General features: G+C 39.3%; 2 protein-coding genes and 1 long non-coding RNA gene across 11 annotated transcripts in view; 1 reads left to right on the top strand and 2 right to left on the bottom strand.

Moving 5' to 3' along the window:
- Positions 1-1,857: 1,857 nt before the first annotated feature.
- LOC111771022 (uncharacterized) lies at positions 1,858-10,421 on the bottom strand. 2 transcript variants are annotated; one of them, XR_011433646.1, is made up of 5 exons: positions 10,272-10,421; positions 7,077-7,209; positions 3,211-3,320; positions 2,400-2,631; positions 1,858-2,155 (listed from the first exon to the last, which is right to left on the bottom strand). It is a non-coding gene; the product is annotated as an uncharacterized lncRNA (long non-coding RNA). The 2 variants fall into 2 exon arrangements; XR_011433645.1 differs by lacking the exon at positions 7,077-7,209 and having other exon boundaries at positions 10,272-10,411.
- On the top strand, positions 10,347-26,949 carry KRR1 (KRR1 small subunit processome component homolog). The gene is made up of 10 exons (XM_001488436.7): positions 10,347-10,627; positions 13,226-13,398; positions 15,174-15,308; positions 15,503-15,628; positions 15,719-15,802; positions 16,937-16,993; positions 18,157-18,327; positions 20,155-20,232; positions 20,335-20,428; positions 22,887-26,949. The coding sequence occupies exons 1-10, from the start codon at positions 10,543-10,545 to the stop codon at positions 23,024-23,026; spliced, it is 1,143 nt and encodes a 380-aa protein (XP_001488486.2). The 5' UTR covers positions 10,347-10,542; the 3' UTR covers positions 23,027-26,949.
- Positions 23,900-26,993, bottom strand: part of GLIPR1 (GLI pathogenesis related 1) — a 46,380-nt gene continuing 43,286 nt past the window's right edge. For 6 of the 8 annotated variants that reach the window (XR_011433644.1, XR_011433642.1, XR_011433643.1 and 3 more), the window contains 2 exons: positions 24,279-24,305; positions 23,998-24,176 (listed from right to left, as the gene is read on the bottom strand). Coding sequence is in view for 5 of the 8 variants with exons in the window: in XM_005606486.4 (XP_005606543.2) it covers positions 24,072-24,176; positions 24,279-24,305 (132 nt within the window). In the remaining 3 variants the exon portion in view is untranslated. Of the gene's footprint in view, positions 24,177-24,278; positions 24,306-26,993 lie in introns of all 8 variants that reach the window. The other 2 variants (XM_070254185.1, XM_070254186.1) reach the window with 1 other exon arrangement.

Genomic DNA, 26,993 nt, shown 5'->3' with positions numbered 1-26,993 from the left:
GAAGAACGTGCAACAAAGAAGCTCTGGGAAGGTTAACCAAGATCACACAGCTGGTCAGGTAGAAGGACGGGAAGAGGCAATGTGTGTGTACGTGAGTGAGGATGAGAGAGCAGGAGAGAGAAAGGTCTCTGGGAAAAAGGAAAGGAGAGTCATCAAAATTAGTTTTTCTTTTCTCTTCCAATGCTGTACATAATGCCACTTAGTTATCTTAACATACTAAAAGATTTCCAGAAACAACAAACTTCTGGTATAATCAAAGACTGAGTTGTGCTCCCTAAATCACTGTAATGAGATTTAACCTGTATCAGATTCACGTTTGTTTTGCTTCTTTCTAGCTAACATGTCCTGACTCTCATGCGTTGATGAGTGTAAGTTTCAAAGTTCATTGTGCAGATTGAATGAAAAGACATGTAGCACATAATGTCTGGGAAGTGGCCCATAACAGGCAGCCCATAAATGGGAATGGTTGTTATAAATTTTTTGGCTGTGGGAATATTAATATGTTAATTGAAATAGAGAGGATTAAACAAATCTTTCTCTATTCTGTACCTAGAGATTTTTAAAAAACAACAGAATTGATTAATAGTTATCTAGGCTGCATGTTGTCATATGCAGCTGAGTTTTTACAATTAGAAGTAGGTCTCTGTGACCTCCCACCCGTCAACTAATGCCTCTGGGCATTAGAATCCTCATTTGTAACTTGACTGAACGGGACCAGGTGATCTCAAAGATTTTGCATCTCCGACACCTGCAGTTCTATGGAAAAAGAAAAAGCCTTGTAATTCTTCCCCCCCTCCTCCCCGCCCCACCCACCCCGCCATCATTTGTGACCATTTTGCCCTCTGGTGGCAAGAATCAAGGAAAAATACTCCCCCTGAGAAAAAGTTTCATGTCTACACTTTCATCAAAATCCGATAAATGTTTTCAGGAATGCTTAGACTTGCTTCCATATTGTTCTAGCTGTGTCTATGTAAAAATTACCGCAAAATTAGCATCTTAAAACAACAAACATTTGCACAGTTTCTGAGGGTCAGGAACTTGTGAGCAGCTTAGCTGGGCCCTGTGGGCTCGGGGGCTCTCAGGAGCTGCGTCATCTGCAGGCTCCACCGATGGGGGGGGGGGGGGCGCTGCGCTCCCAGCTCTCTCACGAGGCTCATGGCAGAGGCCCCAGGTCCTCCCCATGTGGATCTCTTGCTGGGGCTGCTCAAGACACGGCAGCCGGTTTCTCCCAGGGCAAGCCATCCCAGAGAGAACGAGAGAGAAACTATGATAGGAGCTGCAATGTCTTCTACACACTAATTTCAAAAATTTTATATCATGGAAGAATGAACTAGAACTACATAGATTCAACATGAGTAAATCTCAAAACAATCTATTCCACCAAAAAAGCAAGTTACATGAGTAGATACAGCGTACATATGTATATAACTTTGTGTGTGTATATATAATATATACTTTATATGTACATGACTAATGTAAAATACCTATATAACTAATTATGTTTATTAATGTATAATGTATAAATATGTCATATATAAAATATTTAAAGCCTACTTTATCTAAAGATTATGTGTGTGTGTGCAGCAGCTGTACAAACAAACAAATGCATGGAAGCGATAAACACTGAGCTTAGCGGGTGCTCCCCGCTCCCCCTGCCCTCCCGTGGAAGGGGAGGAAAGGGATTAGGGAGGCGCACACAGGGGCTTTAATTGGCAATATCTTATGTCTAAGGTTTAATTATGACTACTAAAGCATTGGTGTTGTTAGTCTATCTGCCTTTTTGTAAGTCTTAAATAGTTCGTAAAAAATCAAATCATATAGTTATTGCTTCTAGAAAAGAAAATACAGATACAGGTCTGTGGAGAGAGCAACTTCATTTTGCATATACGTAAGATTTTCTCATACAAACATTTATGTAAATCTGCGGCAAAAGTGGCAAAATGTTAACATTTACGAATTCTAGGTAGAGGGGCCTTGGGTGATGGTTGCATTGTTCTTTGCATTTTCCTTTTTTATTCTTTTCAAAATTAAAAGAAAAAAATACAGCCATTTGTTGTAGGAAATATGGTGCATGAGAGAATAATCATCATGAAAAGGGGTTACACCAAGTCCCCATGGTTACAGCAGATCACCTTTTCAGTATCAACACAAGTGCCTGGAGAAACAAATCAACTTATTAGAACAATCAATGCATTTCAGAAACCTCACAGCAAATATGGAGAATTATTACAACCCCTCCCCCAAATACAATTTTAGCAAATAATTCCTCTATCTTTCTTGGCCTAAGTAATTCTTCAAGTGTGTGGCTTATTTTAATGAAATGGTGGCATGGGAATCAGGAATGGTGATGGATAAAACCCAAAAATCTATTAATCCCTTGGATAACTTATTCTACTTACTGTAGTACACAGTGTGCGCTTATGCCCCTCTCACCAGCATCCATTCCCCTTCTTTTGGCAACAGCTCTCGATTTCCCCTTGGGAATCATTCCTTCCTATTCTCAGCTCACGCGGTTCACATGGTGTGGTCCATCTCTGGCTCCAGCAGGTGACTCAGGACTAGACACAATTCTTAGGAAGAAAGAAACTCTTCTTCTGTTGAGGATTTAATTCTGGAGCTGCTAGTAGACATCTTTGTTTCAGAATAAAGACAACACGGAAAAAGCAGAAGTGAAAGATGGAAGAGGCGAGAGGGGGGAGAGTGAGAGAGATCTGTAGAAGATGGTTGAGAAAGAGCATGAATGTCTCTATGACACTGTTGAGGTCCTAGATCCAGTTCCCAGGTATGTAGGACAATAAACCTCTTTTCTGTTATTTTGAGTTTCGATGACTTGCAGTCAAGGGAATCTTGAGAAGTGTACCCATATGCAAGTATCAAAGCATACCAAAATGCTAGTTGTAGAAGGCGTGTGCCTATTTACTCAGGTAGAGGAGCCCTCCATGCCCTCTGCCGCTCCTGGGGAGCTCTAAGAGCCGGGGACCTGAGCGTCCACAAGATCAGATCCAGGCTTCTGAGACCCTCCTCTCATGTTGCTTTAAGGCAAGGGTCCTTAACCTGATAGCCTTGTCCTCTAAGGGTTCCATGAAAGAGCGTGACACGTGTGAATATCCCATCAAACTGTGGGTAAAATGTTACGGGTACCCAAATATATGTGCTTCTCTGGGGAAAGGGTCCATAGATTTCATCACCTTAGTGAAGAAACTGGCATACCAAAAGAAGTTACAATCCCTGTAAGATGATCAAAGGCAAATGTGCAGTCTTTAAGTCTGAATTTTCATGTCTCTCATGTCCCAGGTGGCTAGACTTTCCAATCAGAGAATCTGAAACAATGAAGTGATGTCACAATCTGATTAACATCATGAAATGGCTTGTTTTAAATTAAGCACATTAAATGTTTGAAATACTTCATCTAAAAAATGTGTTTCATTGCTGCCCTCGGCGGTGACTACCCTCTGAAGGATGGGAGAGGCATATTGACTTAACAAACGACTAGAAATCTGCTTCCTGGAAAAGTTCAGATATTCCCCCAGTATCATGTAAACAAATAAAAGACTGTAGCTTGCTTGTTCTATTTGCATAAAATAATAATTCTCAGCAGTATCAATACATTTCACATGCCACTGATTAAATCTTGAATATTCATGCATGCATAAAAAGCCTTCTGTTGCCATGGTGGAAACTAATATCATGAAATGTATTCTAGCTTTCCTTTAGGGAGAAGGATATTATAACCGAAAATTAAAGCAAAGCTGTTGCTTATCAATAAGAACAACCAGGAAGACAAAGAGGGAAGATTGCCCTGGAAACAGTAGGAGAGGCTAGATTAGATTCCCAAAGAAATATTAATGTTTTGGGGGCCTGGAGCCTGGAGAGCCTAATATTCAAGTAGTAATGAGTGTCTTTGGACCCAAAGCATCCATTGTACATACAAGTACCATTGTTTGTTCGGGTAATGAGACAACAGAATTCCAGAATGACAGGAGCAGAGTTGAGAAAAATGGAGCAGGATTGCCCACCAAGGAGCCCAGCATAATCACCAACAGCCATCTGGAAACTTTGGCTTTTGACAGTAGACAAGTTCAGCTCTAGGTGGGTTAAAAGAGTAGAAAACAACTTTGCTTTCATTCCATTCCTGGTTAGGAGTAAAGTCCTTACCGGCCCTTTGAAGTAGAATGACAGGAATTAGGAACACCGATAGAACCGAGTTTCTTAAACTTAGCACTACTGACATTTTTGGGTTAGCTAATTCTTTGTTGTCAAGGCTGAAGATTCTTGGACCCTACCCCAGTCCTACTGAACTGTAAACTGGGAGATCACCCTTCCACGTGATTCTGAGGTTGGCTAAAGTTTAAGAACCAGTAACCTAACTCAACTTGTTGATTTTACAATGGAAGAAACAGAGGTTGGTCACGTGCCTACTCAAGATGCAACAGCCGGTTGGCAGCCAAAGCAGTCCACCACACCTCCTCACCCACAGAGTTTGCCAGGCGCAGCCTTGCAGGAAGAGGTGGATGTCCTCCAAGGATAGTTCAACCCAGCACCCCGACACATGAAACACCTTGCTGCACGGCAGAAAACATTCCGAGACTGGTTGAATACGTTTCTGAGATTTGGCCTCTCTCCTAGATTCTCAGGTTTCCTAGACTTTCATGCAGAATACTTCATTTTTTATTGATATTATTTTTCTGAAGATGGGTTAATAACATGAATAATTTACAGGTGGCTGCTTTATTGTGTCTTTTCCTTGTCAACTGTTATCATTAGATCCCTTATATTTTATTTTTTTAAAATTTTATTGAGATTATGATAGTTTACAACCTTGTGAAATTTCAGTTGCACATTATTGTTTGTCAGTCGTGTTGTAGAGGCACCACTTCACCCTTGGTGCCCACCCCGATCCGCTCTTTCCCCTGGTAACCACTAATCTGTTCTCTTTGTCGATGTGTTTAACTTTCACATATGAGTGGAGTCATACAGAGATTGTCTTTCTCTATCTGGCTTATTTCACTTAACATAACACCCTCTAGGTCCATCCATGTTGTTGTGAATGGGACAATTTTATCCTTTTTTGTGGCTGAGTAGTATTCCATTGTGTATATATACCATACCTTCTTTATCCAATCATCAGTTGATGGGCACTTAGGTTGCTTCCACGTCTTGGCTATTGTAAACAATGCTGCAGTGAACATAGGGGTGCATGGGACTTTTGGAATTGCTGATTTCAAGCTCTTTGGATAGATACCCAGGAGTGGGATGGCTGGGTCATATGGTATTTCTATTTTTAACTTTTTGAGAAATCTCCATACTGTTTTCCATAGTGGCTGCACCAGTTTGCATTCCCATCATCAGTGTATGAGGCTCCCTTTTTCTCCACAACCTCTCCAACATTTGTTACTTTTTGTTTTGGTTATTTTTGCCATTCTAATGGGTGTAAGGTGGTATCTTAGTGTTGTTTTGATTCGCATTTCCGTGATGATCAGTGATGATGAGCATCTTTTCATGTGCCTATTGGCCATCCATATATCTTCTTTGGAGAAATGTCTGTTCATGTCCCCTGCCCATTTTTTGATTGGGTTGTTTGATTTTTCGTTGTTGAGTTGTGTGAGTTCTTTTTGTATTATGGAGATTAACCCTTTGTTGGATATATGACTTGCAAATATTTTTTCCCAATTGGTGGGTTGTTTTTTTGTTTCAATCCTGTTTTCCCTTGCCTTGAAGAAGCTCTTTAGTCTGATGAAGTCCCATTTGTTTATTCTTTCTATTGTTTCCCTTGTCTGAGGGTTTATAGTGTCCGAAAAGGTCCTTTTAATACTGATGTCAAAGAGTGTACTGCCTATATTTACTAGATCCCCCCCTTTTTTTTTTAAAAAAGATTTTATTTTTCCTTTTTCTCCCCAAAGCCTCCCAATACATAGTTGTATACTTTTAGTCGTGGCTCCTTCCGGTTGTGGCATGTGGGACGCTGCCTCAGAATGGCCTGATGAGCAGTGCCATGTCCGCGCCCAGGATCTGAACCGGTGAGACCCTGGGCAGCTTAAGCGCAGCGTGGGAACTCAACCACTCAGCCACGGCGCAGCCCCTACTAGATCCCTTTTTAATATGCAATCTCGTGGAGTTAGAAGAGGCCTTATTTTTACAGCCAAGTTATTATTACTGTCATTGATGTTGCTAGATATAGGCTGATTTAAGATGTTACACCTTTCTGTGAGGTTGAGTGGACTAGAAAGCAGTTTATGTATGTTGGAAAATAAAAATGTGTCAATCCTGATAAATAGATGGCAAGCAATAGGATATACTAGAGTATATGAGGAAGCCATATGGCATAAAACGAATTCAGCCTGACCTCTTTTTTCCAAAAGGGCCTGACGTGGCTGTTGAGCACACACTGTATATCTGCTTTAAGTATTTGCTATGTCCCAAAGACAAGAACAAATGCCCTTAAGATAAAGATGCAACTTCCCCCACATTGGCATTTCCTTAAGGATAAGAACCACTCCCTAGGCTAGGAACTGATTGCTGTGCCCACCCTCTGACCACCCAGCTCCAGACAACAGACCTCCTACTTCCTGCGTCCATCCAGACAGCAGACCTGCTACCTGCTGTGTGAAAAGTTGTGCTGTGCCAGCTAGGCAATCTCGTGACTGTTGTAAAAGGCACATTCCTATCATATGGGATGTATGCTCTTTGTTCCAAGATAGTATATGACCACTCTGTACATTCCTCTTCTTTGGTGCCCTTCTTTCCTCGGGGAAGGAAGGCCCCAGGCTAGTTCACAGATCTGGCTCATAATAAATTCACCCCAATTTTGATTTATAGAATGATTATAGATTATTTTTGTCGACAATCCCAAGTATTTGAGAAACTCCCTCTTGATTACTTATTTTTTAAAAATTAGGAAAAAAATAGATTACTGTGCAAAAATCTTTTTTTATCCCTCGTAAATGAGTGTAGAAATGTTAAATGGAAAATAAACCACACTTATTTGTTCAGTTTTTCTACTCTTTTTAATAAGGGATAAACAGACCCTTCCTCCCCCAACATTGTTAACTCACATCCCAACTTCTCTGCCCACTAACCTCTGGGTTAATTTTGTGGGAACTGAGGTCTCTAATTCCAAAGGAAAGTTGTGAGGCCAACTTGCTTTTCACGGGAAAGTGAATAGGCAGGGTCAGAGCTGGTGGAACTCGGCATCTCTAGGAAGATGGCCACCTGTGGGCGTAGATTAAGAAGCCAAGGAAGGGAGAAGTCACGATGAAAACGGGTCTGCCGCTGTTGCTGCGACACAGACAGGACTTTCGTAGCCCAGATTTGTGCCAAGAAACCGTTCAGAGATGGCAATTTTCTTTCCCTTTTTAGCGTTATTTGTGCAATTTCTGGAAATAACCTTGCAGATCTCAGTACATATTTATATTCAGATTTCCAAGGATGTTAAAATAAAACGATGTAAATTGTGATTGATTTACAATGGTACCATTATTTAAATTGCCATCCTTTGAACAGCCTCTATACTGAGAAGTAACTTGGTCAACATTTTGGTCACCATCATTTCATATACTTCCCTGTGCACACGTGCACACACACACACTCACACACAGAGTTTGATATAAACAGGGTCATATGCATGCTGTTTTATCATAGAATCCTACTTTTTTAAACTCTTTTTGCCTACTTCCTTTTTCTTTTCTAATTGCCTTCATCCCTAAGGTAGCCAGCCTTATAAGCTTGATGTGTATGTTTCCAAACTTTTTTTCATTGTTCAATCACATACAAATATTCGTATATATACAGACACACATATATACACACATATAATTATTATTATGTCCAGCACATAAAACAGAACCAAGTATTTAGAACAGTGCCTGAAACATTATAGATGCTCAATAACTATTATTGAACGAATGGTTTGCTTTATAAAAATGAGATAATATATAATTATTACCTAATTATAATTATACATGATATATAAATTTATATATATTTAAACAGAAAGATGGGATAATAATAATATATATAATTATCCCATCTTTCTGTATCTGGCTTTTATCACTCAATGCCTTAGTTATCTCTTCCACATAGATTTAATTAATTCTTATGAATGATTGCATAATATCTCACAGTTATGAAGGTAACATCAATTTATTTAACTATATCCCAAATTGATAGCCAAGATGCTTTCACTTTTTTGTCACTATAAAAAAATAAGAGCTAGCACCTATTGAGTGAGTACCACATGCAAAGTATCTTTTTTTAGCATTTTACATGTATAAAGTCACCGAGTTAAGGCTATTCTCCCCATTGTAGGCAACTGAACAGGGGTCGGTAAGAAACTTGTGCAAAGCTATATAGCCAGTAACTGGCAAACCAAAGTACCAGCAGTGGCTCCAAAGTACCTTTCACTGAACCAGTTCTGTACAGGCAGTCATCCACATAGCTGTACTTACATCGTAACGGAATGGTGCTTTATTTCTAGCTGACAGTTTCCCAGGAGTGGAATTACTGTGGAAGAATATGTGTATATTTTACATTGATAGATTGTTTGCACAAAGGCAGTAACAGTTTACATTTCCACCAGCAGTGTATGATAGTTCCCTTTCCTCCAGTAGATTATCATTTTAAAAATATGTTTTTATTACTTCGTTTTTTGCCAATATGGTGAGTGAGAAGTAATATTTCATTGTTATGTCTATATGCTTTTTTTTTTTTTTTTAAAGATTTTATTTTTTCCTTTTTCTCCCCAAAGCCCCCCCGGTACATAGTTGTGTATTCTTCGTTGTGGGTTCTTCTAGTTGTGGCATGTGGGACGCTGCCTCAGCGTGGTCTGATGAGCAGTGCCATGTCTGTGCCCAGGATTCGAACTAACGAAACACTGGGCCACCTCCAGCGGAGCGCGCGAACTTAACCACTCGGCCACGGGGCCAGCCCCCCTATATGCTTTTTTGACGATAGTAAAGTTGACTATCATACGTTCATCAACCATTTGGATTTACTCTACTATAAACTGCTGTATCAGTCAAAGTTTGCCAGAGAAATAAAATACACATTTATATATATGGAGGCCTGGCAAGTCCAAAATCTACCCAGTGGGCCAGCAGCCTGGAGACCCAGAGAAGGGTTGATGCTGCTGCTGAAGTCTAAAAGTATGAGGCTGAAAACCCAGCTCTCCTTGGACACATTTGCAACAACGAATCCTTAGTGTAGTAGCCTTCCTAGAGGTGTTAATGGTCAGACTGTCTGGACTTGAAGTCTAGCTCACCACTTACTAATGACTGAGTTCCTCAAAATAAGGATAATAAAACTCTGCTTCCTAGGGTTCTGGGAACATTGAAGGAACTGCTTCTCACTTTTTAACTTTCACCTGTTGTTACTTGTCCTATTAAAGGCATTTGTCATTGCTTTTTGAGCAAACTGTTAAGAATATAGGAATGGAATCACTGTCATTTATAAGACAGGATAAAAGAAAAATCTTAACATAATCATGTGTCTTGGGATCTTCTTTCCCTAAGAAACAGTCCATTTTATACATGTACCTCATATATGAAAATCTAAATTTTTATAGAAGATACCCAAGGATGGATTTCAGATCAACGTTCTTCTTTTCACTAATACACGGAATTCAACCTGTCAAAGACTTTCCCTATTTGTGCTGCAGGAAATTTTAGAAAAGGCAAGCAATAAGACCAATCATCAAAAGAAGTCTTACCTTTAGCACATCTAAGAACATTTGGATTCCCAGAAGTGTAAAGATTCATAGTAGCGCTGAACTTCACCCCCTGAAGTCAGCCATATGCAGTGTTGGGGTAGACAGGAGTTAGTCATTTTGGGAAATCTTAGGCTAGGTGAAATACTTCAGAACTGTAGCTTAATTACTATCCCTCTGGCTTAGAAAGAGAAATACCAAGACCCTAGAAAATTACCGTAAAAACAAGAACTTTGAAAACTTCCCTTCCAAAATAGTATCAACCTTGGAGAGATTTGTTTTAACTTTGTTTTAAGGATTAGAAATGTAAATAAAGTGGCGGGCACAAAGTAGTCTCACAATAAATGGTAGCTATTACCGTCATTTCCTGCTGTTCAAGACCATATATTCCCATATTTGCACCTCCTGCCAACGCCTAGCACTTATTTGATGATCATATAAATATTTATCGAACGAATAAATAGGTAACATCAATGACGGCTGCATCCTGTGGCCAAACCCTGGAGTCAGGCGTCCCAGGTTAGACACTGGGCCCACGAGAAAACTCCAAGTCGGACAGCCTCCAACTTACCCACAGTGCGGAACTACAATTCCCAGCATGCAGTCCCACGCCGCAGTTGCAGCGCCTTCGGGAAGACAAGTCTCCGGCTCTCCATTGGCCACGCAGGAGAAGCGCTGTATTGAGCAACTCCCCGGGCTCTGGCGTACGTGCCACGGAGACTGCGCACATCTGCCCGTCTGAGTTCTGCGGAACTCCTTTTGAGTAGAGGGATTTTTAGGATTAGAATCCGGTAGTATTTAAGAACCGTTCCATTTCCGGTAACCCGGGAAGCAATTTGAAGATGGCGTCCTCCTCACTGAACGGGCCGGACAGGGCGGCTGGGAAAAGTGAGTCTCGGAGGCAGAATGCGAAGCCGGAGGACCGAGGTGAGGCGTGCAAGAAGCGAAGCCTGGGTCTGGGTGTGGATGGGACTGTCCTTTGGCTGGCTGGGGACGCGCACGCCGCAGGGGGCCGTTATGTGAGGTTGAGTTAGGTCCTTGCTGACGCCGGGGGCGTTGGCTGGACCTGCGGGACCGTCCGGGGATGGGGCCGGCCACGTGTTCCTAACGGGCTGCTCTCGCCGGAGCCCCCCGAGCGGAGGCGTTGCGGACTCCTCCCTCTGGAAAGGCTGGGCATGCGGAGATCGCGGGGGGCGCCGGCGGCCGGGGCTGACGTCGGGCGGGAGGAGGGGGCCGGGGCGGACGGCAGTGAACTCTGGCGCGGAAGGAGCGACACAGGCCGGGGGCGGCGCGGCGCCTGGCGTGTTTGTCAGCTCGGGGAGATATTTGGAACGTTTGCACGATCCCTGTTTGTCAGGTTGCTCAGATGTCGGACGACTCAGCTCCTGCTCTGTAGACTGAGGCTGGAGAAATAGCCCGGGGTCTGAGCAGCCAGGCTTACTGCAAGTGTTTTGCCTTGAGCTCTCACCCTGTGGGCAGCACAGCTGTAGGTGTGTTGTTGTTGTTAATTATGTGACGTTCAGAGCGGTGCAGCTTAAGGAAGAAAACCACGCGGGAGGGCGGCGCGCGGAGAGCCTTCAGCCGGGTCGAGCGCCCCGCCCCCTGCGGGCGCCTCTCGGGTCGGATTCTGTCCTTCCCGGGACGTAAAGGAACAGTTCTGAATCGTGTCGGTTATTGTGTGCTCTTTCTTCATAATCTTTACCACCCACGCACAAAATGGTTGGGATTTGTTTGTTTTTGAATTTTATAGGAATGAAAGAGGTGTGTAGGCATTTTTCTACGTCTTGCTTCTTAGGTTTGTCTTTGTTTTTGTTATTCAACCAGGGTGATACTTGCAGCTGTAGTTTATTCTTTTCACTTCTGTGTGATGTTCCTTTGTGTGAATGTACGCTAATTTATATTTTCATTCTACGCTGCCGGACTTTTGGGTGATTGCCGTTGTTTGCTGCTATAAACATCTTTGTAGATATGTCCTGGTTTACACGTTCAAGAGTTTTTGGAGGTTATGTACATGCATTGGAATCCTTGAAGGGCAGGGTATGTGGGGGTAGTGTGCAGGCTTTCCCAAAGGGGTTGGTGCCCGTTTACGCTCCCACGAGCAGTGGGTGAGAGTTTTCATTGCTCTACGTCCACACTGAGACTTGGAATTGTCCCTATTTTGAATTTCTGTCGTTTTGGTTAGTATGAAATGGTGTCTCTTTGGGGTTTTAGTTCAGACTTTCCTTGTTACTAATGAGGTTGCATATCTTTTCACGTGTTTGAAAATGGGGCTATTTGTACCTATTGTGAAACTCCTCTGTATTTCTTTTGCCACTTTGTTGCTTTTTAAAAAAATTCCTAGCCATTGAAGTGTTTAAATTGGATACGGACTTGGTCAGATATGCATTTTAAGTACCCCCATTGTAGAATTTGAGTTTTTTAGGATATTGGGAAGTGAATGGTATATGAGGACTGGCTAATCCGCTGTGATTTGAAGGACAGATAGCAAAGTGGATATGAGTATCAGAACCGGAAAGCGATTTTACCTGACTGGAGTAGATAATATGGGCTATAAAGACCCGTTTTTCAGACTTCACTGTGCATAGGGATCTCCTGATGAGATTGTTAAAACAAGATTCTTCAGCCTCATCCCAGAGATTCCAATTCAGTAGGCCTGGGCCGGAGCTGAAGAATTGCATTTCTAACAAACTCCCAGTTGATGCTGATGCTGCAGGCCAGTGGATCCTATCTTTGAGTGGTACTGAATTAAAGTCTAGCTGTTGGAGGTTCCTTAAATCCAGGACCAGAAGTTGTAATAAATTATGTGGGAGGTAATTTGTAGCCCTTAGGAGGCATTTTGTTTTAATGAAAGGAGACCTGGACTGAGTCACTTTTGTGTCCCCTTAGGCAAGTCACTAATCTTCTTGGAATGTCTTTTATAAAATGGGAAAAATAATACTGGTTCTTTCCACTTTTCATGGTTATCATGAAAAGTATACAGAAATAAAGCATGTGAAAACTCTTTGGAAAACCTGAAACTCAATATCAGTGATTATTAACTGAAAGTATACACCCGAATTTCGGCTTTTAAAAGTTTTGTGCATGCGTGTGCCTGTGCACACCCATGCACAAATATATACACACACACATACATAGGCTCCACTTCAGGAAAGTCTGAAAGGTTACTTATATTTAAAATGGGCCTGTAAACAAAATGGTATTAGAATTTTCAACTCTAAGGTAGTGTAGTACAATAGAAATTTGAGTACCCACTGTCTGTCAGGCGAATGCTAATTGGTGTGGATCCAGGGAGAGTCCCTGCCCTTAAGGAACTTTGTCTTATGAGGGGACAGGAGTGTATACAGATAATTTTAATACAGTGTGTTGATGATAATGAGAGGTGTGTCCTTTGTTAAATAATCTAAAAAGCGTGGGATGAGGAATTGTAAGGAGGGTATTGGGAAGCTTGTAAATATAAGCATATGTGTTCAGAAAGTGTCCAAAAGGAGGTTGAAATCTGATGTGTAAATGTTCTCCCCTCTCTAGATGAATCCGAACTCCTCACTGTTCCTGACGGTTGGAAGGAACCCGCTTTTTCCAGAGAGGACAATCCCAGAGGACTCCTAGAGGAGAGCAGTTTTGCAACTTTGTTCCCAAAATATAGAGAGGCTTACTTGAAAGATTGCTGGCCGTTGGTTCAGAAAGCCTTGAATGAACATGTATGCATATTTTATATATTTCTTTGAGATTTTGCTTTCTTATACCTTGCCTTTTAAGTAAGTGTGTGCTGATGGATTTTTTTTTAAGCTGCTAGCATAACTGGTTAATTTGGTTCCTTTTGTATTTTAAACAGCCTAGATAAACTTTGTTCTTATCCATTTGTTTTTAATTTTGGGAATAACAGATTACTTTGAAAAATTCACATACGTTTAAAATTTTGGGGATTTCATGGACTGTCTGAGACTCACCTGTGAACTCCCAAGTTTCAGAGTGTCTGCTCTTTGCTATGGTAGTTACACTGTACCTAGACAGTTTGATTTGAGGCATGTTCTTGACAAATTGCTTAATTTTCATTTAATTTTTAAATGAAAGGTGTAGATGTGGCCAACTTTCCCATATTTGTTGCTGCTGCCATCCTCCTAGAGCAGTGTATTTGTTTTTGTTTTTCAAACTATGGATTGAAACCTATTAGTGGATCAATAAGTCAAGTTAGTGGATATAATGAGCCTTACATAAAAGTGACTATTACATGTGGTAAGGGTAAGTATCATTTTCATGAAGCTTTTGTTTCATTTCTGTGTGTGTGTCTGTCTACTAGATTGTGACATAAAATGCCTTTCTCAACTATGGGACCGGTCTGGAGTTGTTTGTGCCCGTTGGGTATGAGAGTGGGTCAGCAAACTGCAGGCTCTGTCTTACAGCTGTCTACACCTGGGACTGGACTCTCTTTGTTGTTAACTCATAGAGACCCAACCTTATGTTGAATTGTTCATCACTCACTATGTTGAAATAGTCTTCAGATTATGCTCGTAAGACAGAAAACGGCGTTTTTGTTTGTTTTGTTGCCATCTGGTTCTTCCTATTAATACTTAATGCATAATTTTCCAGTCAATTACTGCTTCTTTCTGAACCTGTGATCATTTGTTTTTACTTTGTATTTAGCTAATACAAACCAAACTAGAAAAAGGATTGAAAGGGAAAGTCCGTTCTCAGTCTTAGGGAGCAGATGGTGGATGAGAGCTGGCTCCAGGATAGGGAAGCTATGTAGCTTTACTTTCTTTTTTCTTTTTTTGTATGAGGAAGTCTTAATACCAGAGTGAATCTTCCTCCAATAGATGACTTGATTTTGTCTAGATGCCCGTAGAATTTTTTTTGTCTTTGAAGTCGATTAATGCTGAATGTGTTTCAGTGCTCAGCAGTCAGTACCAACTTTTCCTGAAGTGATGTGTTCTTTCAGTCTGTAAATTGAAGTTTGCCTTTATTTCAGTAAAATGTCCTAGTGTTACAATTTAAAATTTTTTTTCCTATTCCATTTGTCATATTCTCTTCAGAGACACCAAATATCCTTATTTTGGATTTCCTTTATTCTGAATGCATTTTCATCATTCTCTCTTATCCTTTTGATACTGTATTATGTATCTATTTATACTGTATATAGGTTTACATTTTTATTTTGGTATTAAGTATAGCCTCATTTGGATTTATTTATAGTTTTTAAACTGCAGATAACCTGTATTCCAATAAGTACAACATATTCTAAAGCCAGGTAAGTGTAAATGGCTTCAATTGCTTGACTTTCTGTATTCTTTGAAGTATGAAAGTAATCAAGTATTCATTATTTATATTAACTTCCCAGCTTATTCAAGGAGGAAGTTGATAGAATTTGAGAGAGCTTAATTCACAGTGATTAATAGTTTGATAGGTTAGGCTCTGTAATTATCTAACATTGCATCCATTTTTAGACAGCTGCTTCTTTTCTCTTTCCTGTGTGTAGCACGTTAATGCAACGCTGGACCTGATCGAGGGCAGCATGACTGTTTGTACAACAAAGAAGACCTTTGATCCATATATCATCATTAGGGCCAGAGACCTCATAAAACTATTAGCAAGGAGTGTTTCATTTGAACAGGTAAATTTAGAATTACAGAGACTTTGCTTTATTTGCATAAACATTAGAGAGCATATAACACTGCACCCCTCCCTCCCTCTTTTTCTCCCTCCATAGAGTTTTCATTTTTCTGCTTAGATATCATTAACCTGGGCTCTGAAAAGAATGTATTTGTAAAGAATATTGATTTAGTATTTTCCTTATTTTCCCAAAAGGCAGTACGAATTCTTCAGGATGATGTCGCATGTGACATCATTAAAATAGGTTCTTTAGTAAGAAATAAAGAAAGATTTGTTAAAAGAAGACAACGGCTCATCGGTCCCAAAGGGTCTACATTGAAGGTACTTTTTATCAGCGGACTACTTGAATGTCTTTCTCTATCATTAGTTTTTCAGTGTACTGAATTTCACCCTATTGTCCTTTTGATATAGGCGTTGGAACTCTTGACAAACTGTTACATTATGGTTCAGGGAAACACAGTTTCAGCCATTGGACCTTTTAGTGGCTTAAAAGAGGTGAGAACTATTTACTATCTTCAGTTAGTTTTTAGCAGAGAACGAATTAAATAATTTGGTTATAATATAATGGTTCATTGGATAATGTATTGTTTTATAATTATTTTGTTTATTTGGAATGTGCTTGGTTTGATTTCCCATTAGTAAATACTTTGTACTTCATGTAATTTGAGGGAATCATCACTCCAGGACCCTATTATGGGCAACCTTTGGTCACTACAGAGGCGTCCAGGTTTGAATTAGAAGGTCTGCCCGTCATCACTCCTTCCACTACACATTTTAAATGGGTGTGTAAGATCTTAGTGTGCAGCGCATATGAGACACATGATGTAGTTAGGTGTGCTCAAACGATCGGAGAGTTGGAGAGATCTTGTTATTTGCAGTAACGTATAGAACCAGTAGAGGTCAGACTCTGAAATCTTCTTTTCCTTTAAGATGTATTTTCTTTTGTTTGAATTTTAGTGCAGTGTTTAATGTACTTATGAACATTTTCTTTAACTTAAGTGTTACGAGAAAATCTGTGGAGCAGATACTGTCTCTGTTAACTCCCTTTGGCGCTGCTGTTGTCCGGATCTGGCTGTGAGGTCTTGCTTCCTTTCCAGGGCCTTTGGTAGTAATTCTCTTGTACTTCTTTCTCATAAGTTATCTTCCCTTTTCTCATGGGACAGTAATAATTTAAATGCATTGAATACTTTATAGTTTTGTAAAGTCTAAATATGTTATCTTATTTAATTCTTACAACAGACCCTTGAGGTAGTTTTATTTCCATATAACAAATGACAAAGCTGAAACAGGAAAATTAAGTGACTTTGCCATGTGAAGCTGCAGTCCAATTATTTGAGCCCACGTTTTCTGACTCTAAATCCAGCCCCTTTCCCCTAAGTTGCACAGCTCCGAAGTGTTGTGTTAGTTCTGTGTACCACATTTTAGCAGTAAAGTTGGCAGACTTCATTGCATTCGAGGGAGGTTGACTATTATGAAAGATCTAGAAGTCACTCAGAGCAGTTAAAGGAACTGTTATATTCAATTTGGTAACCATTGCCTGCCTCACAGCGTATGTTGTAATATATTAATTTCCTTTTATCTAGTTTATTAAATCTTTATAAATGATTCATTTTTCTTTGCAAATTTCAGGTTCGAAAAGTAGTCCTAGATACAATGAAGAATATTCATCCAATCTATAACATTAAAGTGAGTGTTGATTATGGATTACTGTAACAGTGGTGGTCAAATTTCTTTTAGCTACAGAAATATTTCTTGAAATTATATCTTTTATGAAAGTCTGATATACAAAACAAATAAAGCAGAGCTATATTTGGATAAATTAGACTTCAGCCCACTCAACTCTACCCTAGTCCTGTAGTTAGATCCTTGGAACCTTGGGCCTCTGTGGAATACAGTTTGAAAACTATTGAAGGGGACACTGTAATGTATTATACAGTTTTAATGCAAAGAAAATGTTTCATAGAATTTGTCATCGATGACATCAATCCAGTTTTCTTAAATTATGAGCCCATATACTGTATTTAAAGATGTGATCTTTCAGAATTGTGTTTTTCTATTAGATAAAGTATAGACTATTTCAGAGTGCATTAAAACCTTTTTTGGAATTTAACACTCAAATTATAGACTCAGAGAGAGATCTATTATATCCCTGTGTGCACAGAGCTCCTGATGGTACTTGGGAATGTAACCATGGTAGCGTGAGCTGTTTTATGATGGGAATTTGTTAAGCAGTCCACTTAAATTTGATGAAGTTGAGTTAAAAAGTCACTCATATTCGGGTAAAAGAAGAATTTTGAGTTACATTGGGACATTAAAGGTGAGAGCTAGTCTTGTATCTGATGCCTGGTTTGCATCCTCTGATGTTCCAGTGTCTGTAAAATTCACCTGGTGTGGGGGAAATGTGAGAATATTGGTTTTGTCTGAGCTTGAGAAAATTTACTTTTTTCTTTCCCTGTGATATTTCAAGTGCTCCCAAAAGCTTCCTGCTTGCAGGGAACACTGCTAATTAAGAGCTCTCCCTGCTGTTACTAAGTTGAATTTTAAAGATTTTCAGGAAATAATGTTTGAAAAGCTGAATTAGTCTCATTTTCATCTCAATTTATTTATCAATGCTGCATTTCTTAATCTAAATTTCTGATGGTTTTCTGATGCTTGGTTAATTATACATGTTTGAGATTACATATTTTTTCTTTATGGAATTGGTTTACTCCTACTGAAGAGACTAAGAACTGTTCCTTCTTTTAATTTTATTATTTATAGGAACAATATTTATAATGTCTTAGTTTGAGAAATATATGAATTTTGAAATTAAAAACTTTTACTTTGTTCATATATTGCCATGACTAAAGACCTTAATGATTAAACGAGAGTTGGCAAAAGATTCTGAATTAAGATCACAAAGTTGGGAAAGATTTTTGCCACAGTTCAAGCACAAAAATGTGAATAAACGCAAGGAACCGAAGAAAAAAACTGTTAAGAAAGAGTATACACCATTCCCACCACCACAGCCAGAAAGTCAGGTCAGTATTAAATGTTGAATTTCTTTATGTGAGGGGAAACCATTATAATCTATTTTGTCAGAAACTTTATTGAGGGTATTTTAGGTGGAATTTCTGTGTATGTGTTTGGGTGTGTAGAGAGAGAAGAAACTGAAGGTAGGTGTAAATAGGCTTATTTTGAGCCAAGTCCATGGGGTGGGGATTGGGGGCTTTACATTGTGAGTGTAAACTACAAGGTGGTTGGTGTCACTTGTGTCTATAGCCACTGTAAATGTTCCATGGATGAAAAATCCAGTGACTTAGCCCACAGTACTCTACTGTGCTTTAGCCTCGTTCCTCCAATGTGGATCAGTCCTAGAAGTCGACTTCTTCCCGTAGTGTGGCTACCAGACAGCTGGAGAAAGTCAGATCTTTGGATTCTATCTACTCTAAATTCAGGTTTCTCAACTCACATAGGTCTTCAGGACTGTCTGGCAGTTGTGTGTATCCTCTTAATTCTTTAGGCACCCTCCCACTCCTAGCAGATGACAGTGCAGTTTATTTTACTGAAATAGTTAAGACCATCAGGCGGGAACTCCTTCAACTTCCTCTTCTCTCACCTTTAGCTGTTTTTTCCATCTGCATTAATCCTTTCTTAACCTGTTCTTTGAATTCTGTTTTCACCTGTTTCCTGAGGGATCTTGCATCGTTATTCCCTGCCTTGGATGTATCTTAAAGTCTTCCCTTTTTCCTAGTTCTTTGGCTCAGCATATAAATCCATCCCTTTCTGTGTACTGTCTAGTCTTCTCCACAGCCTTTGTTTGGAGTTTTTCAGGGAAGGTTCGATGAAAGGTCAAAGGGAAAAAAGGCATGATGATTATCATGGTGAAAAAACAACGCAAGTTTTGGATCATGAGTCTACACTGGAAAAGGATGAAAGTGAAGCCGGAAAGAAACTGATAGTAAAGTGGGGTGATCCAGTTACTGACCCATGCTTCCCCGACACCTGCCACACTTCTTAGGGCCCTGTCCTGTAGTTAGTCACTGTCCTATCTTTCTTCCCTGCGACTATAAGCTGCTTGAAATGGTGATGTCTGAGTTGACTTATTCTGCCACTTATTTGCTCTGTGACTATGGGAAATTTATTTAACCCATCCATGTCTCAGTTTCCCTGTACATTAACTGGGGATAATGATAATACATATCTCAAAGAATTGTTAATGAGTATAAAATGGATTAGTGATTGTAAAGAGCTTAGTAACTGTAAAGCGTTTAGAATGCTGCCTTAGATATAATAATGCTATGTAAGTGAGATAGATCACTTATATATGTGGAGTATATATTGAATGATTGAGCTGGAGCTTTCTCTCATTAGTATTTAATTAGTCACCAAATCCTGACAATTCTTGTTTTTCATTTTGTCTGCTGCTACGTTTATCCCAAGCTTTCATTTCTTCTCCATTCTTCTGTACCTTAGAAAATGCTGCTTTGGTCTCTTCACTCTCAGAACCCTTCAAGTCATTTCTAATCATCTCACCTCCTTTGCCTGGCATGCAAGTTTCTTTAAGCTTCCCCAACACTATCTTTCCAGTTTCCTTTCACACTTTTCTGGGTCATTGACCTTCCACACCATCCAAGGCTGTCTGTTGTGTATTCTGTGAACATATCACCTACTTTCCTACCTCCATGTTTTTGTGCCTGCATTCCCCTCAGCTTAGAGTACATTTTCTTTTTTTTTATGTTGCTTCCTTTACAAATTAATCATGGATTTTTGACCCCATTGTCTACCTCAGGGACATTGTAACTTTCTTAGGAAATGACTTCTCATCTGTATTATTCTGATGTAATTGTAAATACCAATTTCAACAGATCGATAAAGAATTGGCTAGTGGTGAATACTTTCTGAAGGCAAGTCAGAAGAAGCGACAGAAAATGGAAGCAGTGAAGGTAAGACTGTCACTCACAACATTAATAGCAAACGTCAGAGAAACTGAATTCCTGCTTACCTATAAATTGTGTTTTACTAATGTATTTGTATTAATAATGTAGGCTAAACAAGCAGAAGCGCTCAGTAAGAGGCAAGAGGAAAGAAAGAAAGCTTTTATTCCACCTAAAGAGAAACCAGTTGTGAAACCGAAGGAAGGTAATGCTTGTTTTCCAACACTTGGTATGATGTGAAAGTCTGTTATCTGAAGAGCAAACTCATAGGGAATTTGTCTGAATCTCTTTGAGTGTTCAGTAAAGAAAGGACCTTATCTTCCATCAGTTCTCTTAGCACGTCATTAGTAACTAACCCTAGGGATAAGAGACAATGAGGTCATGTATAAATTAGGAGCAGCTAATGCCTGCTTAAGAGATCCTAGATTGACAGTCCTCTCCTGACCTCCGGTTGTGCTGGTGAAGGACCCTTTGTTGTGAAAGAGAGAAGCCAGAGCGGTGACTCCTGTGAAAATAAACGTAGAGCAGGGAGGGCCCTGCGCTCTGCTCTCCTTCCTCTCCGACACCTGCTCGGAAGTGGTGCTTTTCTTCTCTTTGCCTGTGTGATCTGTGGCTTCAAGTTTGCGTCCTCTGTGGTCAACATGGATTTCTCATCGCCGTGGGCTGAAGGACACCAACAAGATATCAGGAAGGTCTTCTTCAGGGGCTTTTTAAAAAGGCACTTGTGCCTTTTCTTCTCCCCTGGCCTCATTTTGATCTATCCGCCCCTCTTTTGCATGCTCTTTCCCACTAATGAGACTTGTCCTGTTCCTAAGGTAACTCCCAAGTGGCCAGTGCACAGTGAGGGGAGGGGTCAGTGCTGCAGCACTGCACATGACCTGTCGGTCAAAGCTGGGTGCAACATTACTCTTTTAGTATCTTAGGTTACATCAGTGATAACAGCTTTAAAAATACTGTTTTACTTTGTAGATCATTGGTTATGTAAAAGTTAAAAATGTTTTCAGCATTATAATTTCCAGTTTGTACAATCTGTCACTTGTGTACTTTGAAGGTTATTCAGTAGGTGGTTTAATTCAGTGTGTCACAAAGAGCAAGATTTCCTTCTTTTTAATGGCTGAATATGCGACAACATGGATGCAACAACGTGGGCATTATGCTAAGTGAAGGAAGTCAGAGAAAGACAAACACTGTATGATTTCACTTGCATATGTGGAATCTTAAAAAAACAAACGAGCTTACAGATAGAACAGATTGGTCAGAGTGGTGGTGGCCGGAGGAGGAGGATGAAGGGTGGGAGAAATATGTGATGGGAGCGAAAAGGTATAAAATTCCAGTTATAAAATAAAGGAGTCCTGGGAGGGCATGTACAGCATGGTGGCTAGTTAGTAATACCGTATGGCATATTTGAAAGTTGCTAAGAGTAGATCTTAAAAGTCCTCATCATGAGAAAAAAAGACAGTGATGGATGTTAACTTATTGTGGTGATCATTTCATAATATATACAAATATCGAATCATTATGTTGTATACCTGAAACTAGTATATAAGATTATGTCAGTTATACCTCAATAAAATAAAAAATAATCTCAGTTTCTAATGATTAAAAATGTAGCTGTTCCACTATAGTGGAGACTTCAGATCTCTGCCCCTCACCTTGCTGGGTAGTTTGTCTGATGACATTTGATCTTGTGATACTTTTATGCTCTGAATACTGTTCTTTAAAAGCTAAGAGAAAGTTGCATTTTTTTTCTCTGCTTCCTTTCGTTTTTTTTGAGGAAGATTAGCCCTGAGCTAACATCTGCTGCCAATCCTCCTCTTTTTGCTGAGGAAGACTGGCCCTGAGCTAATATCCATGCCAGTCTTTCTCTACTTTATATGTGGGATGCCCACCACAGCATGGCTTGCCACGCGGTGCCATGTCCACACCGGGATCTGAACCAGCAAACACCAGGCGGCCAAAATGGAACATGTACACTTAACTGCTGCGCCACTGGGCCAGCCCCTCCTTTCTCTATTTTGTTCAAGCTTTTGGCCTTGATTGATTAGATGGTTGGGTTCTGTTAGGAGGAGGACCTCCAGATACTCTCATTATTATTTTTATTACCAAAATCTTGTTAAATAAAATACTACTAGTCATTCATTGAACTAATATTTGGAAAACTTTATTTTTAAATTTTTATTTGTGGTTTTAGATGAAGTAGATTTTGCATATAGCTTCATGATTAGTTAAAATTATTGAAGCTAGAAGGACAATATGTAATATTCTTCATGAAATGTAATTTTCAATTATTTTAATGTGCAAGATGGAAAATTGGCATATTAATGAATGCACTAAAGTTTTAAAATACAAGAGAGTAAAAATCTAATCTCAAGTATAATTTAAGGAAAAAATGTAGTTTTAATATAGTTGAATCTAGTAATTAGTTCAAATAGCTAAACTATAATGCCGTTTTCATGTATACTTTCACGAATGTATTTTTTAAGTACTTTATGATTTCTCTTAGTTTGAAGAAATTTCTAACTTTCCTTCAGGCAGGTGTTTTATATTTTATAACATGACCTTTCAGTTTATAACAGTACTCTGAAAGTATTGCCCTAAAATATGTTATGTTTTATTGGGTAAAATCTAAGTAATTATAGACATTGTGTTCTTAATTTGTCTAGCTTCTACTGAAACTAAAATTGATGTGGCTGCCATCAAGGAAAAAGTTAAGAAAGCAAAGAATAAGAAGCTGGGAGCTCTTACAGCTGAAGAAGTTAAGCTTAAAATGGAAGCAGATGAAAAGAAAAAGAAGAAAAAGTAACATACAGAAAAAAAACTGAACTAAAACTTAATAAGCTTTCTCCTTTTGTAAAGGATTTTGAGATACTAGGGCATTAGTTGCCTTATCTGATGAGTATACTCTGATGATTTTTTTTCTGAGTTTATTTTTTAGAAAAGTGTTTATATAAACAGCTGTTCTTTATAAACATAAATTATTGTATTCTTGATGTGTTTTTTGAAAAATTTTATAGTAGAAAGTGGTATATATGCCTTTGTATATTTTGCATCTAATCTGTTCCAGGTGGGTTTTGCCTAAGCATGATTTTAGGATTAACTCTTTAGGTGGTTTATATAAATATTTTTTGGAATGTGGCTATTGTAATTAGCCATCAAATCCAGTGTCTCATGCCATTCGTTAGTCTTTAAATCATGTCTCAGCATTTGTTTTGAGGAAAATAAATGCAGATTTTTCAATGTGCTCTCTAATGATAACAGTAAACATTTAGGCATATTCCTTTTTATAATCTCATTTTATGTTTCGTTCCAAGATGAAATAACCGGTAAGCAAAAAGCAAGGCCTCTTAGCTCAAATCCTTAATGCCTTTTCTATTGAGTCTGAGGAAGTGGTAAACCAGAAGCATATCAAATTGCAGGAGAGTGGGGAAAAGCAGGTATTCAGAGTTGAAGCAGCACGCTCCCAGTGAGGCAGAACTGTGTTTACTGATGAGGGCCCCGGGGGTTATTGGGAATCACCCGCAGCTAGCTTGCTCATCTTACAGATTGAGAAGCTGAGGCACACAGGGACTGGGTTACGTACTGACAGTCACCTGTGGCAGCCTGAAAACAATGGTCATTTCACAGAAGAGTAGAAAGTAAAGATGAGTTTATCCTATAGATTTAGGAAGTTGAATAGTTTCTTTTGATCAAAGGTTTATTGCAACAACATTTTTTTTCTGAAATGTTTTAAAATTTGAATTGAACCCAGTTATCTTTTAAAGAGCCATATGAATGTTTATTTTTTTTTTCTGGATTGTATGAGTTCAACAACTAAATATGAGGGTATCTGTGCTTGACCCAAATGGTAATTATAACACTGAGTAATAGAATTGGCGGACTAACGATGAGAAAGAGAGAGAGGTATCTGTTACGTGAATATAGCGGCCAGTCTGGATACACGGTAGAGTAGTAATCTGTGAAGTAAACATAAGATATCCTCTTAAATGCTGTTCCTCAGAATGCAGTAACATAATTCAGTAGATCTTAATGAAACAATTTAAGATTTATATACATACGTGTGACTTTGTCTCGCTGTGGGTTAGCTATAAAATCAGAAGAAAGAAAAATTAAAAGAGTAGGCACTGGTGAGGCTTTTGTTGTTATTTTAAAAAGCCAAGTCTCTAACGATAACCATTACCTGTGGCTTTGGCTTCACTGCAGTGGTTTTCACAGGTTAATTATTCAAGATGTTTTTGTATTAACTGTGCTAACTTGATATTTTTATGTCAACTTTTTATATAAACTATTTATATACCACCACTAAAGATGGAAAATCATTTTACACACCATAACCAGCAGATAATAAATATAATTTAAAAATAATTAAAATTAGTAATAGTGTGAGGAATTTATTTAAATATTTTCCTGTAAATCACTTCCTCCCTGAGAAGAACGATACTGTTTATGATCAGTCAGTAACAGAAAAAGCTGCCTCCCCCTCACCTGTCCCAGTGTGTCCTTACATTGTCAGTACGTCCTTACATCGTCAGTACGTCCTTACGTTATCAGTATGTCCTTACATCGTCAGTACGTCCTTACATCTTCAGTACGTCAGTACGTCAGTACCTTGTCAGTAGGGCATTTGGCTATGGAGTCATAATCATGCCTCTCCTTTCACTGACCTTTCTTCAGATTTTAACATGCAGAGCACTGGGAAGAAAATCGCACATCTGCCTTAGCCTTCTTGATACTACTGTATTAAAAGAGTCAGACATCTTTTCCTCATCAGTTCTCCACCAGCTGCTATTGGATTCCTGTGGTGGAATCATCAAGGAGCTGACCCTCTGGGTACTTGTGAGCATCCCTGATCATCATATGTGTGCTCGGGCTTTGTTGATGGTAAATTAGCATGAAGCTGCTGCTGCTGCTTTAGCTTTTCTTGGCAGTTATAAAATCAAGGATGTGATGTGCTAGTTACATTTTTTCCTATGTATATATTTTTAAAATGTTAAATATTTCAACTATTGAATATTGAAACACGACCCCTGTACTAGCTAAAATCATCTGGTGTGCTGTCTGTATGCCCAGCATAGTTTGCAGAACTGCCCTGATTTGGCCTCTGTGGGTATTTGTTGAACTACCAGCAGTATCCAGAAGTCCACTCCAATGTTTGCCCTGATTTGTTGGAGACGGACTCTGTTAAACAAAAGCTATATCCTCTAACCCTTACCCTACGCACGAATCAGCCTGCGTTTCCCTTTATCTGTCTGAAGAGCCCAGGGGCTTTTCACTGTTGGACTACAGCTTTAATTTTCTGAATTTTATCCCACAGGATTAGAGACCATCTCAAGTTAGATCTCCAACATCAGAAGCTGAAACTCCAGCACTTTTCTCCCTGTTGTCGTGGTGGTGGTGGTGTTACTACTTAATCTAGATTTTTAAAGGGAAGGAAAGATTTTTCTAGGAAACATGCATTCAAATTAGTGCTTATTTGCCAGCCAGAGTAGGCACTTTGGATACAAAGGAGAATTGAATAGGCATAATTCCTGCCTGTTTGTAATTTATAGTCCAGTGGGAAAGGCAGCTAACCAGTGGCAACAATTAAATTACTCTTCAAATAATTTAAAATGATTGTCTCACTTTTCATCACTGATTTTAAAGAAGCATCGTGAAGATTGTTCATGGGCATAAAGACATACCACCTAAAAATGTGGGCATAAAGAGAACACCAAAACATCAAGAGTAAACTCAAGATTTGGAATTACAGGTAGGACACACTTGGGGACAGATAATGTTTGTTCAGTGCCATGGTGTGCCAGGCCCTTGTTCTAAATATAAACATTTCTTTCTTTTTTTTCCCTTGGTTTGTTTCACCACACCTGTGAAAAGGTACTGTTACTGTCATCCGCATTTTATTGTTGAGGAAAGAGGTCCAGATAGTTGCCCAAGGTCAGTGCGTGGAACTAGAAATTGACCTCGAGCACATTGTTTCTAAAACCTCTGGTTTTAACTCCTGTGTTACTGTATACTGCTTAACTTGGAAAAAATAATACTATGCTTTGTAGTGTTGTAGCAACATGAAAGGAGAACTTGAGTTAATATGTCGATACTCTGAGGAGAGATTCCTTGCGTTATGGCTATGTTACCGAGTTCTCAGAACTGATAAGAGTGAAATAAAGAATGGTTGAACTGGGAGAGAAATGACTGGCTCGGAAAGTTAGTCAAAAGTGTTGCATATCTGGAGTAAAGATGAGAATTCAGTGTTTACAAATCAGGAAGGGAACAAACAGTTTAAAAGAATTTTATAATTTTAGACCTGGAAGGGACCTTAGAAAACATGTAAGCAATGGAACACTTGCCAAACAAGATCTGTGCAGTGAAACTCCGTCCACGCTATCCTCGCTCTGGTCTAAGTACCTACCCCAGCCCTGGAGCTCGCAGGAGTTCACTTGGTTACAGATGTGAACACAAAAGTACTTATAGGATTTGCACAACTAATAGCTTAATCGAGGCTTCCCTTCTTTACCCCATGAGAAAACATGAATTAAAATACTGGGATGGAAGGGGAATGTGTCTGGACAGGAACCATAGATAAACTCTTGGCCAGTTATGTATTAATACTGCAAAATTACACAATTTTAATAGGAAGTTCACTGAAGCATCCTTGGAAAGTTATCTTTATTGGCTTTCTACACTGTTCTCATTGAATGCTGTCTTGCTAATAAAAAATGCCACATTGCAGCTTTATTTCATTTGTTTAATTCTACAGATGAAAATGCAAGCCTTGAGTG

This window comes from Equus caballus, chromosome 28, assembly GCF_041296265.1.
Source record: "Equus caballus isolate H_3958 breed thoroughbred chromosome 28, TB-T2T, whole genome shotgun sequence".
Taxonomy (NCBI): Eukaryota; Metazoa; Chordata; class Mammalia; order Perissodactyla; family Equidae; genus Equus; species Equus caballus.
The sequence above is the reverse complement of the archived record's forward strand: the minus strand, read 5'-3'. Positions and strand labels throughout refer to the sequence as shown.